Source organism: Ostrinia furnacalis, unplaced genomic scaffold (genome assembly GCF_004193835.3).
Source record: "Ostrinia furnacalis isolate ACB-3 unplaced genomic scaffold, ASM419383v2 OfSCF2049, whole genome shotgun sequence".
Classification (NCBI taxonomy): Eukaryota; Metazoa; Arthropoda; class Insecta; order Lepidoptera; family Crambidae; genus Ostrinia; species Ostrinia furnacalis.
In genome coordinates, this window is record NW_021132288.1 from 858,354 (window position 1) to 869,941 (window position 11,588).

At 38.2% G+C, this 11,588-nt stretch overlaps 2 protein-coding genes across 2 annotated transcripts; one reads left to right on the forward strand and one right to left on the reverse strand.

Annotated features, from left to right (window-relative positions):
* Nucleotides 1-914: 914 nt before the first annotated feature.
* On the forward strand, nt 915-9,167 carry LOC114354432 (uncharacterized). The gene is made up of 5 exons (XM_028306817.1): nt 915-1,286; nt 3,675-5,113; nt 5,778-5,982; nt 7,096-7,271; nt 8,050-9,167. Exons 1-5 carry the CDS (start codon nt 1,160-1,162, stop codon nt 8,923-8,925), a joined length of 2,823 nt encoding a protein of 940 aa, XP_028162618.1. The 5' UTR covers nt 915-1,159; the 3' UTR covers nt 8,926-9,167.
* A 1,618-nt stretch (nt 9,168-10,785) lies between these two features.
* On the reverse strand, nt 10,786-11,582 carry mRpL12 (mitochondrial ribosomal protein L12). Its single transcript, XM_028306820.1, has 3 exons — nt 11,447-11,582; nt 11,096-11,372; nt 10,786-11,013 (listed from the first exon to the last, which is right to left on the reverse strand). Exons 1-3 carry the CDS (start codon nt 11,509-11,511, stop codon nt 10,810-10,812), a joined length of 546 nt encoding a protein of 181 aa, XP_028162621.1. The 5' UTR covers nt 11,512-11,582; the 3' UTR covers nt 10,786-10,809.
* Between the last annotated feature and the right edge of the window lie 6 nt (nt 11,583-11,588).

Sequence of the window (11,588 nt, forward strand, 5' to 3'; positions counted from 1 at the left end):
TTTACACTTATTATTTAATGATTTGTCGGCCGTTTGGTGTAGTGGTTCAGAACGGACTACTATGCCGAGAGGTCCCGGGTTCGATTCCCGGCTGGGCAGAAATTGAAATGATGAATTTTAATTTCTGTGACGGGTCTGGGTGTGACTATGTATAATATTCATGTATTTAAAAAAAAAAAAGTATATAAGTAGTATATCCGTTAAGCTAGCACCCATAACACAAGCATTAAGTTGCTTACTTTGGGGCTAGCTGGCGCTGTGTGAAATTGTCCAAAGATTTAAAAAAAATTTAAAAAAAAAATACCTATGTCAAGAAATAAAGATTATACATTGAGTTTAATTGACTTTGAGCAAATTTATATTTTAGAAAGAGAGAGTCTGCTCAGAGAGCGAGATAGTGATATATAGGTTGTGCTTCAAGTAGGTATTCGAAGTGTGGCCTCCATTTGATCTTTAGCTTCATGACTGCCCCGCTCCGGTTACGTTGCAACTTCATTTGAACTAGCTGTCAAAACGATACGATACGTGATAACCGATACGGATTTTGGAGTATGAGTATCACTTTTCTCTATGATGAGTATTCTTTGCATATTTTTGTTCGCCGTCCAGTCGCGTTGTAGTAGTTGAAAATTTTTAGCGTAAGCGGGTCCCTGGCCTTTATTATTTTTAACCGACTACAAAAAAGGAGGAGATTCTATGTTCGGTTGTATGTATTTTTGTGTTTATAGATTTGAATGAACAAAATTCAAGCGAGCGAAGTCGCAGGAAAAATAATATAATTTATAAATCATTCATATAGAACGAAACATTATACTCCGTGGAACTAAAATAATAATGTTTATTTAAAAACACGATTTAAGTTTAGACATTTAGGTTTACTTGAAACATTAGTAAAACCTTTTTTTTATCGATAATTTCTGTCTGAACTGTCTGCACATCACTTTAGTTTGTTGTTGGTTTGGATTTGGTTTATTGAATGAATTCTTTCGCATGGTTTTTCGTTTAAATTTTTTACTTTGCCTAGGTATGTTCGCTCGTACTGTGCACGGCTCGCACCACCACTAAATTAAGTTTCCTCAGCCGCCTTAGTGTACAGTGTATTAAGTTTTCAAAAGTTTTATTAAAATAATTTGTAACTGTTTGTTAAAAAACTTTAACCATGGAGAGTGTTCGCACTCAGAATAAACTCAAGTTACTGTTTGAAAAACTGCAACAACCAAACTATGTGATGAATAGTTACTACGCCGACAGTTTCATAAACAAAATATCCAACATCTCAGACCCGGGTAAGTTTCTGTTAACAAGATCAAGGTCATACCTACTTAGTAATGTAATATGTAATCTAGTAATAGTAGTATATAAGGCTGTAATCAAATAGCATGCACTACTAGAATACTTAATTTGTAGTGTGCAAAACTATATTTAATGTTTGCAGTCTTGTAAAGGAATTAAATTGCATTGTATTGGATTGTCATTTTAAGATTTTTTAAAAATTACTTACGTTATTAACTAGTTAGTTAAAATTTTTATTCAATTATTTTTCTATTCCATTTGTTTTTTCATTTAAAAATAAATAAGTATCAAGGATTTAAAATTTTACTTATTAGAATGTTTAAATCGTCAAATATAGTTTGTTCTGTGATATGAATTTCTTCCTGATTTAAGGAAGCTTAGAATCTGAGGGCTTAAACTAAGCATAAATTTTGTATGGAAAAATTACTGGTCTTGAAATTCTCCATAAAAACGTAAAGACCTTTTATGGTGGTTAGCACGTATTGGGTGAGGTAAAATGTTGCACCATAATATCATGGTATGGCTCAAGTATGTTTTTTTTCAATTGAAGTAGTAAGCTACTTTTCCACCAAATATATCTGTCACCGTAATATTGTGAATTCCGTCAGATTATAATCTGACGTAGTTAGATTACAATCTAACCTAACCTAACCCACTGTTTGTTTACAATCTCACGTGTTATATTATAAACTGACAGAGTTCACAATTTCGCATTGACCTATCCATCCTAGCATTGTGAAACTTAGCAGAGCTGTGAAAATGTCTTTCACCATAGTTCTGTGAGGAGGAAATCTGAAAAGTTGCAGTGCATTGAAAAATTTACCGCCTCCACTTTTAGCATACCTACCTACTCCTCAACGTCTTCTCCACACTGATCGTAACTCACAGCCATACTCTCGTTATAACTTACTATAAGACATGAAAACCCTCATTTGGTTTATCACTTCTCTTCTCAGTTCTAACATTCAAATGCTCAAACAGTTCCGTACCATGTTGCTTTAAAATTCAATCCAATTCTAACTAGAATATGATCCAAAATTTACATAAGTACAATTTTATGGATGGTATGAAATACCAGTTTCATCAGAATTATTATTTTTTCTTTTATGGTCATAACTGGAATTCCTTCTTAAAGGATTTGCCACACTGGATGTGTTCTTAGGTCATGTCAAAGTGAATGTAGCAGTAGACTGCAGAACGCATCCAGTGACAAATGCTTAGAACTAGTAATTGCTGGGTCTGACCTTACCTTATGTGGCCTCCAAAAACTGACCTAAGTCATCAAAGAGCTATGAAACCATATTATCTATGTCTGCACGTGAGTCTGTGTATCTGTAGATATTTATTAGGCTCTAATTTCTTATCATGCACTAAATCAATGATATTGCTTAAAGGCTTGTGCACATCACGCAGGGCCGTCCTTAACCTACTAGGGGCCCTGGTCCCTGGGCACTTAAGGATCAAGGGGGCCCTTATCATCTGGAAAAAGGTCTCTTGAGTAAATGGGGGCCCCCTCGGTCGCGGGGCCCTGGGCACTGCGAAACGCGATACACACGCAAGTTGGACGTAGACCTTTGCAGGAAAAATGGGCGCCCGGGTGGACGTTACGAGAGGCGTCGTAAATTCGGCGCCTTTAAAAACGTGGTGTGCACATGCCCTAACTTATACGAAAATCCTCGATCCTTCTAAAAGTTAAAAAACCTAAAGATTCCCTTGCAACAGCGAGGGTTTTGTATGGAAGCTAGACGTCTGGACTCGTTTTTATTTTAGACTCGCTTACGCCAAATGTGTGAGATGCGCTCGGGCCAGTGGCGGCGTAGCATGGGTTGGCACCCGGGGCGATCACTCCCCCCACCCGTCATAAGTCCTAAGGCACCCCCCTTGGTACCCCTAGGATTTTGGGGGTTACCTACCGATTCGTCATGACATAAACTGACATAAACCGCAGACTTGCCATGCAGATGTGTACTTGAGTACTAATCTGCGCGACTTGTGTCACCCCCTGATGGTTGGCACCCGGGGCGGACCGCCCGAACTGAACTGGCTCGGGCATTTTATCAGTCGTTGATATGTACCTACCTATGCATGTTGTTATCAGTTCATTCTGAAGTTAAGGTATCAAGGTTATAGTTTTTTAGTATCGGAAAGAGTAAGTATTTTATGTATGTACTAAACGATGTTTGGATTAACCATATTGATATATCATGCTCATACAAAGCAGTTTTTGCAGGCACCTAGGTACTTGCGTGTAGTATCACAGAATACTAGTCAAGATTAGATTACCCTTCAATAAGGTTTATAGATGACCCGGATTGCTCTGGATGTGAATCATTTTTATCTTGCTTTAGAACTGCCTCATATCTTTATCTGTATTGTTTCAGAAACGTCCAACCTCATCGATTTTACGTTTCTGCGGGACCAGGTAATCGACGCCATGAGGAACATGGACAGCTACCATAACACAGTGAACGTATTCCTCGGCCGAATACTCGCGATCGTCAGCCGCAAGGAGCAGCACTTCAACAAAATACTCGAAAAAAACGGAGACAAACTCCTAGAAACCTTTAACAAAATAGACCTAGATACCATGAACCCAAGCCTGAAGGTTGCGTACCTAGAAATCGCAATAGCAATAGTGTCGCACAATTCCGGAGTGTCCTGGATACTGAAGTCTGAGCTATGGAAAAAGTTACTGACCTTGTATCAAAAACCATCCACGATATTCGTCTTAAGACTAGTTTATAAATTTGTCTCCGAGTTTTTATGGAAACTAGACGAGTTGGACGATGAACCTAATCTCACTATAATCCTAGGACACATAGCGAAGCCTATATTGGAGGTCAATTACATTGACACTCAGAATGTAACGTGTGAGGAGGAAGATGAATATTGTAAAAAATTTGAACCGGTCTTACAAATGTTTCTTAGTGCATTGCTGAGCAAAATAGATAGGGTTCATCAGAAAAATAAGATTATGTCCATTTTGATGAATGAGATCAATTTCCAAACACATCTTCACTTCTTGTTGGAAAGAATACGCAACGAAAACGTGTCGATGCTTATCATTAGACTAATATTTGCTTGGGTACTTCTAAGGGTATTCCAAAAGAAACCCTACTTGCCGGGAGTAGTGTATAAATTTGAAGATTTTATAGAATTACAAGCTTTGTACTTCAATATGATACATTACCTCATACAGAAGAGAAACGTTATGCAAGTAGTGGACTGCTGTAACAACTGCAATTCGATGGTGCGTACGGTTTTTAACACCTTAGCCATGAACAAGTTGGACGATGAAAGAGAGAACAAGCTGCAATATCAGATGCTGTTCATATACCTCGTCCCGTTGTTGGTGTACATCAACAAGACTGCTAAAGGGAATTGCAAGGGTTCTATGACTAACGATAGAATTAACGAGTACATTTCTACTTTCGTCCACATGAGCTGCGAGCACACCTCCCGGGCCGCATACGCTCTAAGAGATTTGATATTGGAGCAGGACGTCATGAACATAACATTTGAAAGCGTGAAAAGACTGACTTTCTTCAAGGACCAGTTGAACGACCAGCAAGCGAATACTTTATTCCAGGCGTTATTCTATGTGCTAAGGGAATACGACCCGACAGACGATTACGGTGAAATCCAAACGGAGAATTTGGAGGACAGCGAGCAGAAAGTCTTGGTGATGACCTACGTCATGGACACGGTTTTGTCGTTAGTGAAGCGCTACAATATTAAGTGGCACGCCAGCTTAGAAGTGGCATGTCTTAACGTTATTGTCCATAACATTCTCACGAGGAGACCAAACTTAACATGCAAGGTGAGTAAATTAAATAAATAAATAAATATCCTTGGACATTTACACTGCGTTTCTAGTCCCAAACTAAGCAAAGCTTGTACTATGGTAAATACGAGTTAATATTGTAAATATTCGCGCTTTGCACGGTCCCTTTTCTTTTCCTTATACGTCTTCTACGGGAGTAAATTTAAGTCTGATAAGAAAGATAACTATTTTATATACGTAGAGTGACTGATCCCTCAATGACTGCAGACAGAAATACGACACACCTTCCATTCGATAAAACGCAACATGACTTGCAATTTGCTCGTGCGAAAATTTTTGATAATCGGTAAATAAACAAAAACTTATTAATTTAAACGCGGTGATGATGTATATTTCAGCGCTACACACACATTTAGGTAATACCTATCCTGAATTCCTGAGTTATTGTGAAGTTTGATAACTTGGGTTTTATTCCAATCTATTTTGTATTGTGAATTTGTGAACCCTCGATGGATTTACATCTTAAAAATGCTTAGTCTGGTTTTAATCTAAATTCTAAAGTCATCCATTGCTGGACAAGACCTCCACCATATATTTCCACATCGACCTTCTTCTGTTTCCCATATAAATCAATATGAACATAATAATGCTCTGGTGACGAAAGAATTTTTCTTACAATTTCTTCCACGGTTCTTTCTAGTTCGTCCTAGCATCGCTGGGCGTGATGACAGTGACAGTCCAGAAGTTTCTGCCGCCCAACCTGTCCCTCCTCATGGAGGCAGAGCCAGGGTCAGCAATCCACGAGATGGGCAAGCTGATGTTCACCAAGATGCACGATATAAACTGGGAAGTCAGGGATTCCGCGCTGGAACTGCTCAACGTTTGCACGGAGATATCGTATATTAGTAAGTGTTTTTTTAACAACTCATTTGGTAACTGGTAACTAAATCTTGGAAGTTGAATTTTACCAACTTCTAAATTGAAAATTTGCGAATTTGATGTAGGTAATCGCTTATTCATTAGGTTTCTTAAATTTTCTATAGAATGGCGCTCCACAATTTTATGTCGATTCATCATTACGTACCTACAACCTTTCATGATAAATTATTCCACTGTATTTAATATTATGTCATTGCTGATGAAATGGGTGTAATAATATTTTTGTCACTGTAACTGCAGTTATCGAGACAACTCACTCGTTAAATAACGAAATTATAGTACGCAGTCTAGACAAGAGTACTTATTGGTCATATAAATAGAACCTGACCTCTGCCAACGTTATCATGATAAATATTTTTTTACCTTAAATGAATGAATCTTTTACGCAATCACATTGTCATGTTTCTCGCCCAACTTAAATAATCCCAATATTGGGTATTCTTGAACTTCTTCTCTTCTCTTATCATGAATTTCTTGGATTCTCCTTTTTTGATTGTCAATTATCTTTTTGTAAATCTCGAACGCTGGCGAACATTGCACTCTATGCCAGGGTTTCCCAATTTTTTTTTGCCAAGGAACCCTAATTGATTATACTTTTCCTAGCGGAACCCCCGTACTACTCCGCCCGCACGCCCTGCCCCTCCTTTGTGCGTAAACAAGTCGGTGCGAGCGAACAACGTCGGTCACGAAACGTGGGATAATATTTTTTACGGAACCCTTGCGGTCTTTCCACGGAACCCCAGGGTTCCGCGGACCACCATTCGGGAACCGCTGCTCTATGCAACGGCTATTCTTAGAAAAATGTTGAGTCCGATATTGCTGTTTTTATTGGCGGTTAAGCTGTAGATCCTGGCTACCAGGCTTGCAGCAGTGGGAAAAGTCCCGTAAATATACGAATTCATTACGATATTTCAAGATGTTCTCTATTGCAAGAGAATCTCTCCTAACTTTGATCGTCAATCTTTTTTCAGAACTTTCAACATTTCTACAGATAGGTAATAGAAAAAACTCATCACTGTATCTGCCACAATCGTCCCCTATCAAAGTTAGGGGACTTTGATCCTCTATTTATTTTCCAGAATTTCCACCGTTCCGTAAGCAGATCATAGAGAACAAACTCATCACGGTAGCAGCAACCATCGCCTTCAACGACCACGAGCCCTACGTCCAGGTGTCGGCGCTCAAATGCGTCGGTGCAAGTTGCAAGATATCCAGCATGTGGGAACAGTTACAGGGGGAACACCCGAACTTTCTGGTAAGTGAGGGGTGATACTGAATCTTAGGTGGTTGTGAGAAGGGGGATATTGCAACAAAACTGTAGATATAGTCTGATGTGCCGTTGACTGAAGTAAGTCCAGCAGCTGACGTCAACTGTTTTGACCAATCCGTATCGCAGAATCGAAGAAGCGCGTCTGTATTGGAGACGTTAAAATTACCGTAATCGGGGCTCTGGGCAGTCATTGTACGTTTGTATAACTTGTTTTAAAATGTAAACATCGGCTATAGTGATTACTCTCTAGCAAGAACACGAGTCTTTCTTGTTTACCAGAGGCAAATTGAGAATTTGGCCTGCACTTTCTACGCTGGCTAGTCAGGTTGGGGAAGCCTGATTTTCGCGTACATGTCTTTTAGTAGCATAAAACTCTGTTTCCACTACAGCGGAGAAGAGGTGACGAGCGATATTGTTTTGAATAATCAGTCAGATTTCCGAAGGGAATCTGAGGGTAGAGGTGAGGAGATGCGGAATAAGGAAACCTGATTGGTTATTGAAAACACGTTTTATCAAAATACGCCCCCATCCACGGTAAACTATCGCATCGTTAAAGTTATTGAAGACGTTTAAACAAATGGACATACTTAACCAAATACTAAATGATATATCACGAGCACGACAATCATCTTTGCAGACACCAAGTGTAAATTAGTATGATTCCCATTATTTATTTATAACATCTCGTCAGACAGATTGATACGCGAGGATAAAATTGCACAATTCGCGTTTCGTTTGTTTGAAATTAACTGTTTGATTTCAGGACCGAATGATAGCAGTACTTCGCAACAACCAAGAGGGGATCGTCCGGAAAGAGGCGTGCAACGTTTTATGCGAAATATACCAACACATCAAGCTCGCGCCGAACTTCAGGCAAGCCCTATACGAGCACATGGCCTCGGCAGCCATCAGCGACTTTCACTGGGAAGTCCAGCTCAGCGCCCTCAAGTTTTGGAAGTTCGTCATCCAGTCCTACCTGACGGACCAAGGTATGTTAGACGGCACTTTCCCCCCGGTCACGTTTTCCAGAGAATCTCGGAAGATCGTCACGCTGAACGAAGCAGAAATCAGGAAAAGACTGCTCAAATTACTCGACGAGTTAGCAGCCAACGGGTGCCTCACAGTCCTGCTCAAACTGTTGCACGAGGACACCGAAGTAGAAGTGATGGACGCAGCCCTGTGCATAGCTGAAGAGTTGAACGAGATCTTAGTCAAATACAAAGTGCCTGACATCGTAGTGATAGCTGAAGGAGAACCTAAAAGCATGGAAGACTTGGTTTGCGTCATCGAGCCCGACGAAGTGCAAGAGGAACAAATGGACCACGATACCGCTACGACATCGGATAACGTTATTGATGGCATTATAAAATGCGACGATATGAATCTATTAGCCAACATATACCAGAAACATATGAGTTTAGACAAACCCGACGCGCCAAAAGTGACGCCCAAATTAAAAATTACAATATCAGCTACGCCATACTTATTCGTAAATTATATGCGGGTAAATGATTTCAAAAATACTATCAAACAGAAGAGGGAATGGAAAGATGGCATAAGAAGCGTGTCTTCACTTCTGGATGATGTGCTTGGCTTGTATGATGATAATGAGGAAGTGAACTCTTTAGACTGTTATTAAAGAAAACGAATTTAGGTTTTATGGTTCTCTATTACGATTGTTACTGTGTCGCCGCGAGGATCTGAGAAGTAAGGAACTATCTACAAGCTAAACGAAGTAGAAGAGCATGGTATACTTAGTTATATGAAGTAGAAACATTAATATTCTTAAAAAAAAGGTTTCGTTCACAAAAGTTCTCGTGGCGCTTAGTGCGGTTTTCAGTGCCATTGAATCGAAATATAATCTGCTTAGTTCATGGTATATGGTATGAATCCAATAATAAAGATTAACATTTACGTTTTTTAAGGTAGATTTGCAATAAATATAGCTACTAAGTAAAGTAGGAAAATAAGGATATATTTTTAATGAATAAATCAGTACTTTGTATTTTATTAAGTAACATATGTACATAATGAAGTGCTTTTCATCAATGTAACATGTTGGCTACCACAATCATAGGCGCAGGACCGTTCATTGTAGAAAACCTTGGGGGAGGCCTTTGTCCAGCAGTGGACGTCATTTGGCTGAAACGAACGAACCACAATCATATAACAAAACATTCTGCTTATTATCATAACATTGTATGTTAAGTTACTTTATATCACCCATGAATACTATATGTATAAGTATTTTTACAGTTATTGTTTGATAAGTAATCACTTACTCAAATAGTATTAATATACGAGATTTTATGCTATAGGGTCAGGGAGGCAACAGTGACTCACTTTTTTTTCGAAGCTTAATAAAAATAGATATCGCTTTAATATTGGCCTAAAATTTGCTCACATTTTAGATNCACCCTGTATGTTGATCAAAATATGATTCACGCAGTTACAAATTATCAATCTTGTGTACCTACGTAATCATAATCTTATGTATCATCATGACACTGACTTGCAAAAATATAAGAAAATTTGAATTTCGCAGTTCCACGCCCTTGGGAAGGATCAAATCTGCCTACGAAAATATATCCCATTAAAACACAGTTATTATGATAAATTACTTTATTTCTATAGTATGCGTAATAAACACCTAAAAAGTCTTAAAATTATAGATTTCCCACTTTTCGGGTAATTTTCCCACGTAAATAACTGAGAACACTGGCCTTTGACGTATTATTTTGTCGGGTGATTGACGTTTGATTTTAATATTTATAAAATCGGGGAAATAAGTGATTAGATTATTAGTTTACCTGTGAAATGTGATTCTTTGATTTTTGTTCGTTCGATCAACGGTTTTTACACAATTTCACCACGCAAGACATGTCGTATTTGTGTTTTTTTTTCGCCGCGTAAATGTGTCAACTGTGTGAAGTTTGCACTCGAAGTGGTGTATCAGGGTATGAATGTGTGCGTGCCGGCCTGTACGTACAGGCGAGCTGGTATATCCTAATGTCACAGTATTTTGTTGATGAGAATCCGTCCGACTTTTTTTATAGGTCCATGGCTATACATATGAGTTGTTTGCATGGCTGTCAATGTTTAGATTCCATTTCTACCAAATTGTTACTAACACTTGAGATTAAAGCTCAGATTACGAAGAAGTACTGTGTCATACAAAACATTCAGTTTTAATATTATTTCTAATTGTAGTAGCATTTTTACGGGTTTCTTGTAGTTGCATTCAAGCTAAAAGTGAAACTTGTCTCGCCAAGAAATTGCTATGGGAAATAAATATGTCATTAGCATTTATCTATCTACTTATTTGTAGAAGTATTTTTTGTAAATAAATTGAAAAGTAAAATAAAGAGATTGATCTATAAACTATCTTTCATTTATCACTATTGCCAATCTATATTTTTTTTAATGTAAGCAGGAAATAGGATTATAACAAAAAAGGCAGTAAGTTTTGATATTTTAATTAATTTTTTCTATAAACTAAATATTACTAATAAAAATGCTTAAATTATTCAATTTCAATAATAGCTCCAACTTTAGATAAAGCTTCTTTCAGTTTTTCTGCCTCATCTTTGGAAATGTCTGCCTTAACAACTGTTGGTACACTTTCCACAAACTTCTTTGCTTGGACAAGGTTGAAGCCTTCCAGGAGGTTCTTTACTTCTTTGATCAGTGCTACTTTTTGTTTGTCATCGAACTTTGTCATTTTGACCTGCGAAAAACAACACAAGTTTTAAAACCAGAAAAAGAAAATAGTTTGGAGTAATTTGTTTAGAAAATATCAACTTTCTTACTGTGAAACTAGTTTTGACTGTTTTGGGAGCGGCTTCTTCTTCCTCTTGTGCAGGCGCGGCGGCCATGGCGAATCCACCAACAGGCATAACAGGGGCATCGGGCAAGTTCAATCTCTTCTTCAAGACCTGACTTAGTTCTGATACTTCAAGCAGGTTAAGGGTTGTGATTTCAGCAACTAACTTCTCGATTTTTGGGGAAACGGGCTTATCAACTCCCTCTGGTACTGGTATAGATATCGGGGACGCTGCCTGGACGACTTCTTGACGTAATATTGTGCTGCAAAATGAAGATCAGGTTAACCTAACCTCAAAATTAGCTAACTATGAAAAATCAAATTTTCTTGTGTTTACCATCTTGAGAAAGACCGCAACTGATTACTGAATGCTAAGTTCTTGAAAATCTTGATGCTGTTCATAATTTAATCAGAAATTTTCCAAAACTGGTCAACAAAAATCAGTCGGTGGCCGTGACACCTGTCAAACGCTTTTTGTC

Excerpts from the sequence above, each read along its gene's own strand:
- LOC114354432 (XM_028306817.1), top strand. The coding sequence starts at position 1,160 with ATGGAGAGTGTTCGCACTCAGAATAAACTCAAGTTACTGTTTGAAAAA. Across the intron at positions 1,287-3,674 it reads ATCCAACATCTCAGACCCGG|AAACGTCCAACCTCATCGAT; the intron begins GTAAGTTTCTGT and ends GTATTGTTTCAG. Across the intron at positions 5,983-7,095 it reads CACGGAGATATCGTATATTA|AATTTCCACCGTTCCGTAAG; the intron begins GTAAGTGTTTTT and ends TTTATTTTCCAG.
- mRpL12 (XM_028306820.1), bottom strand. The coding sequence starts at position 11,511 with ATGAACAGCATCAAGATTTTCAAGAACTTAGCATTCAGTAATCAGTTG. Across the intron at positions 11,373-11,446 it reads TTGCGGTCTTTCTCAAGATG|CACAATATTACGTCAAGAAG; the intron begins GTAAACACAAGA and ends TTCATTTTGCAG. Across the intron at positions 11,014-11,095 it reads CAGTCAAAACTAGTTTCACA|GTCAAAATGACAAAGTTCGA; the intron begins GTAAGAAAGTTG and ends TGTTTTTCGCAG.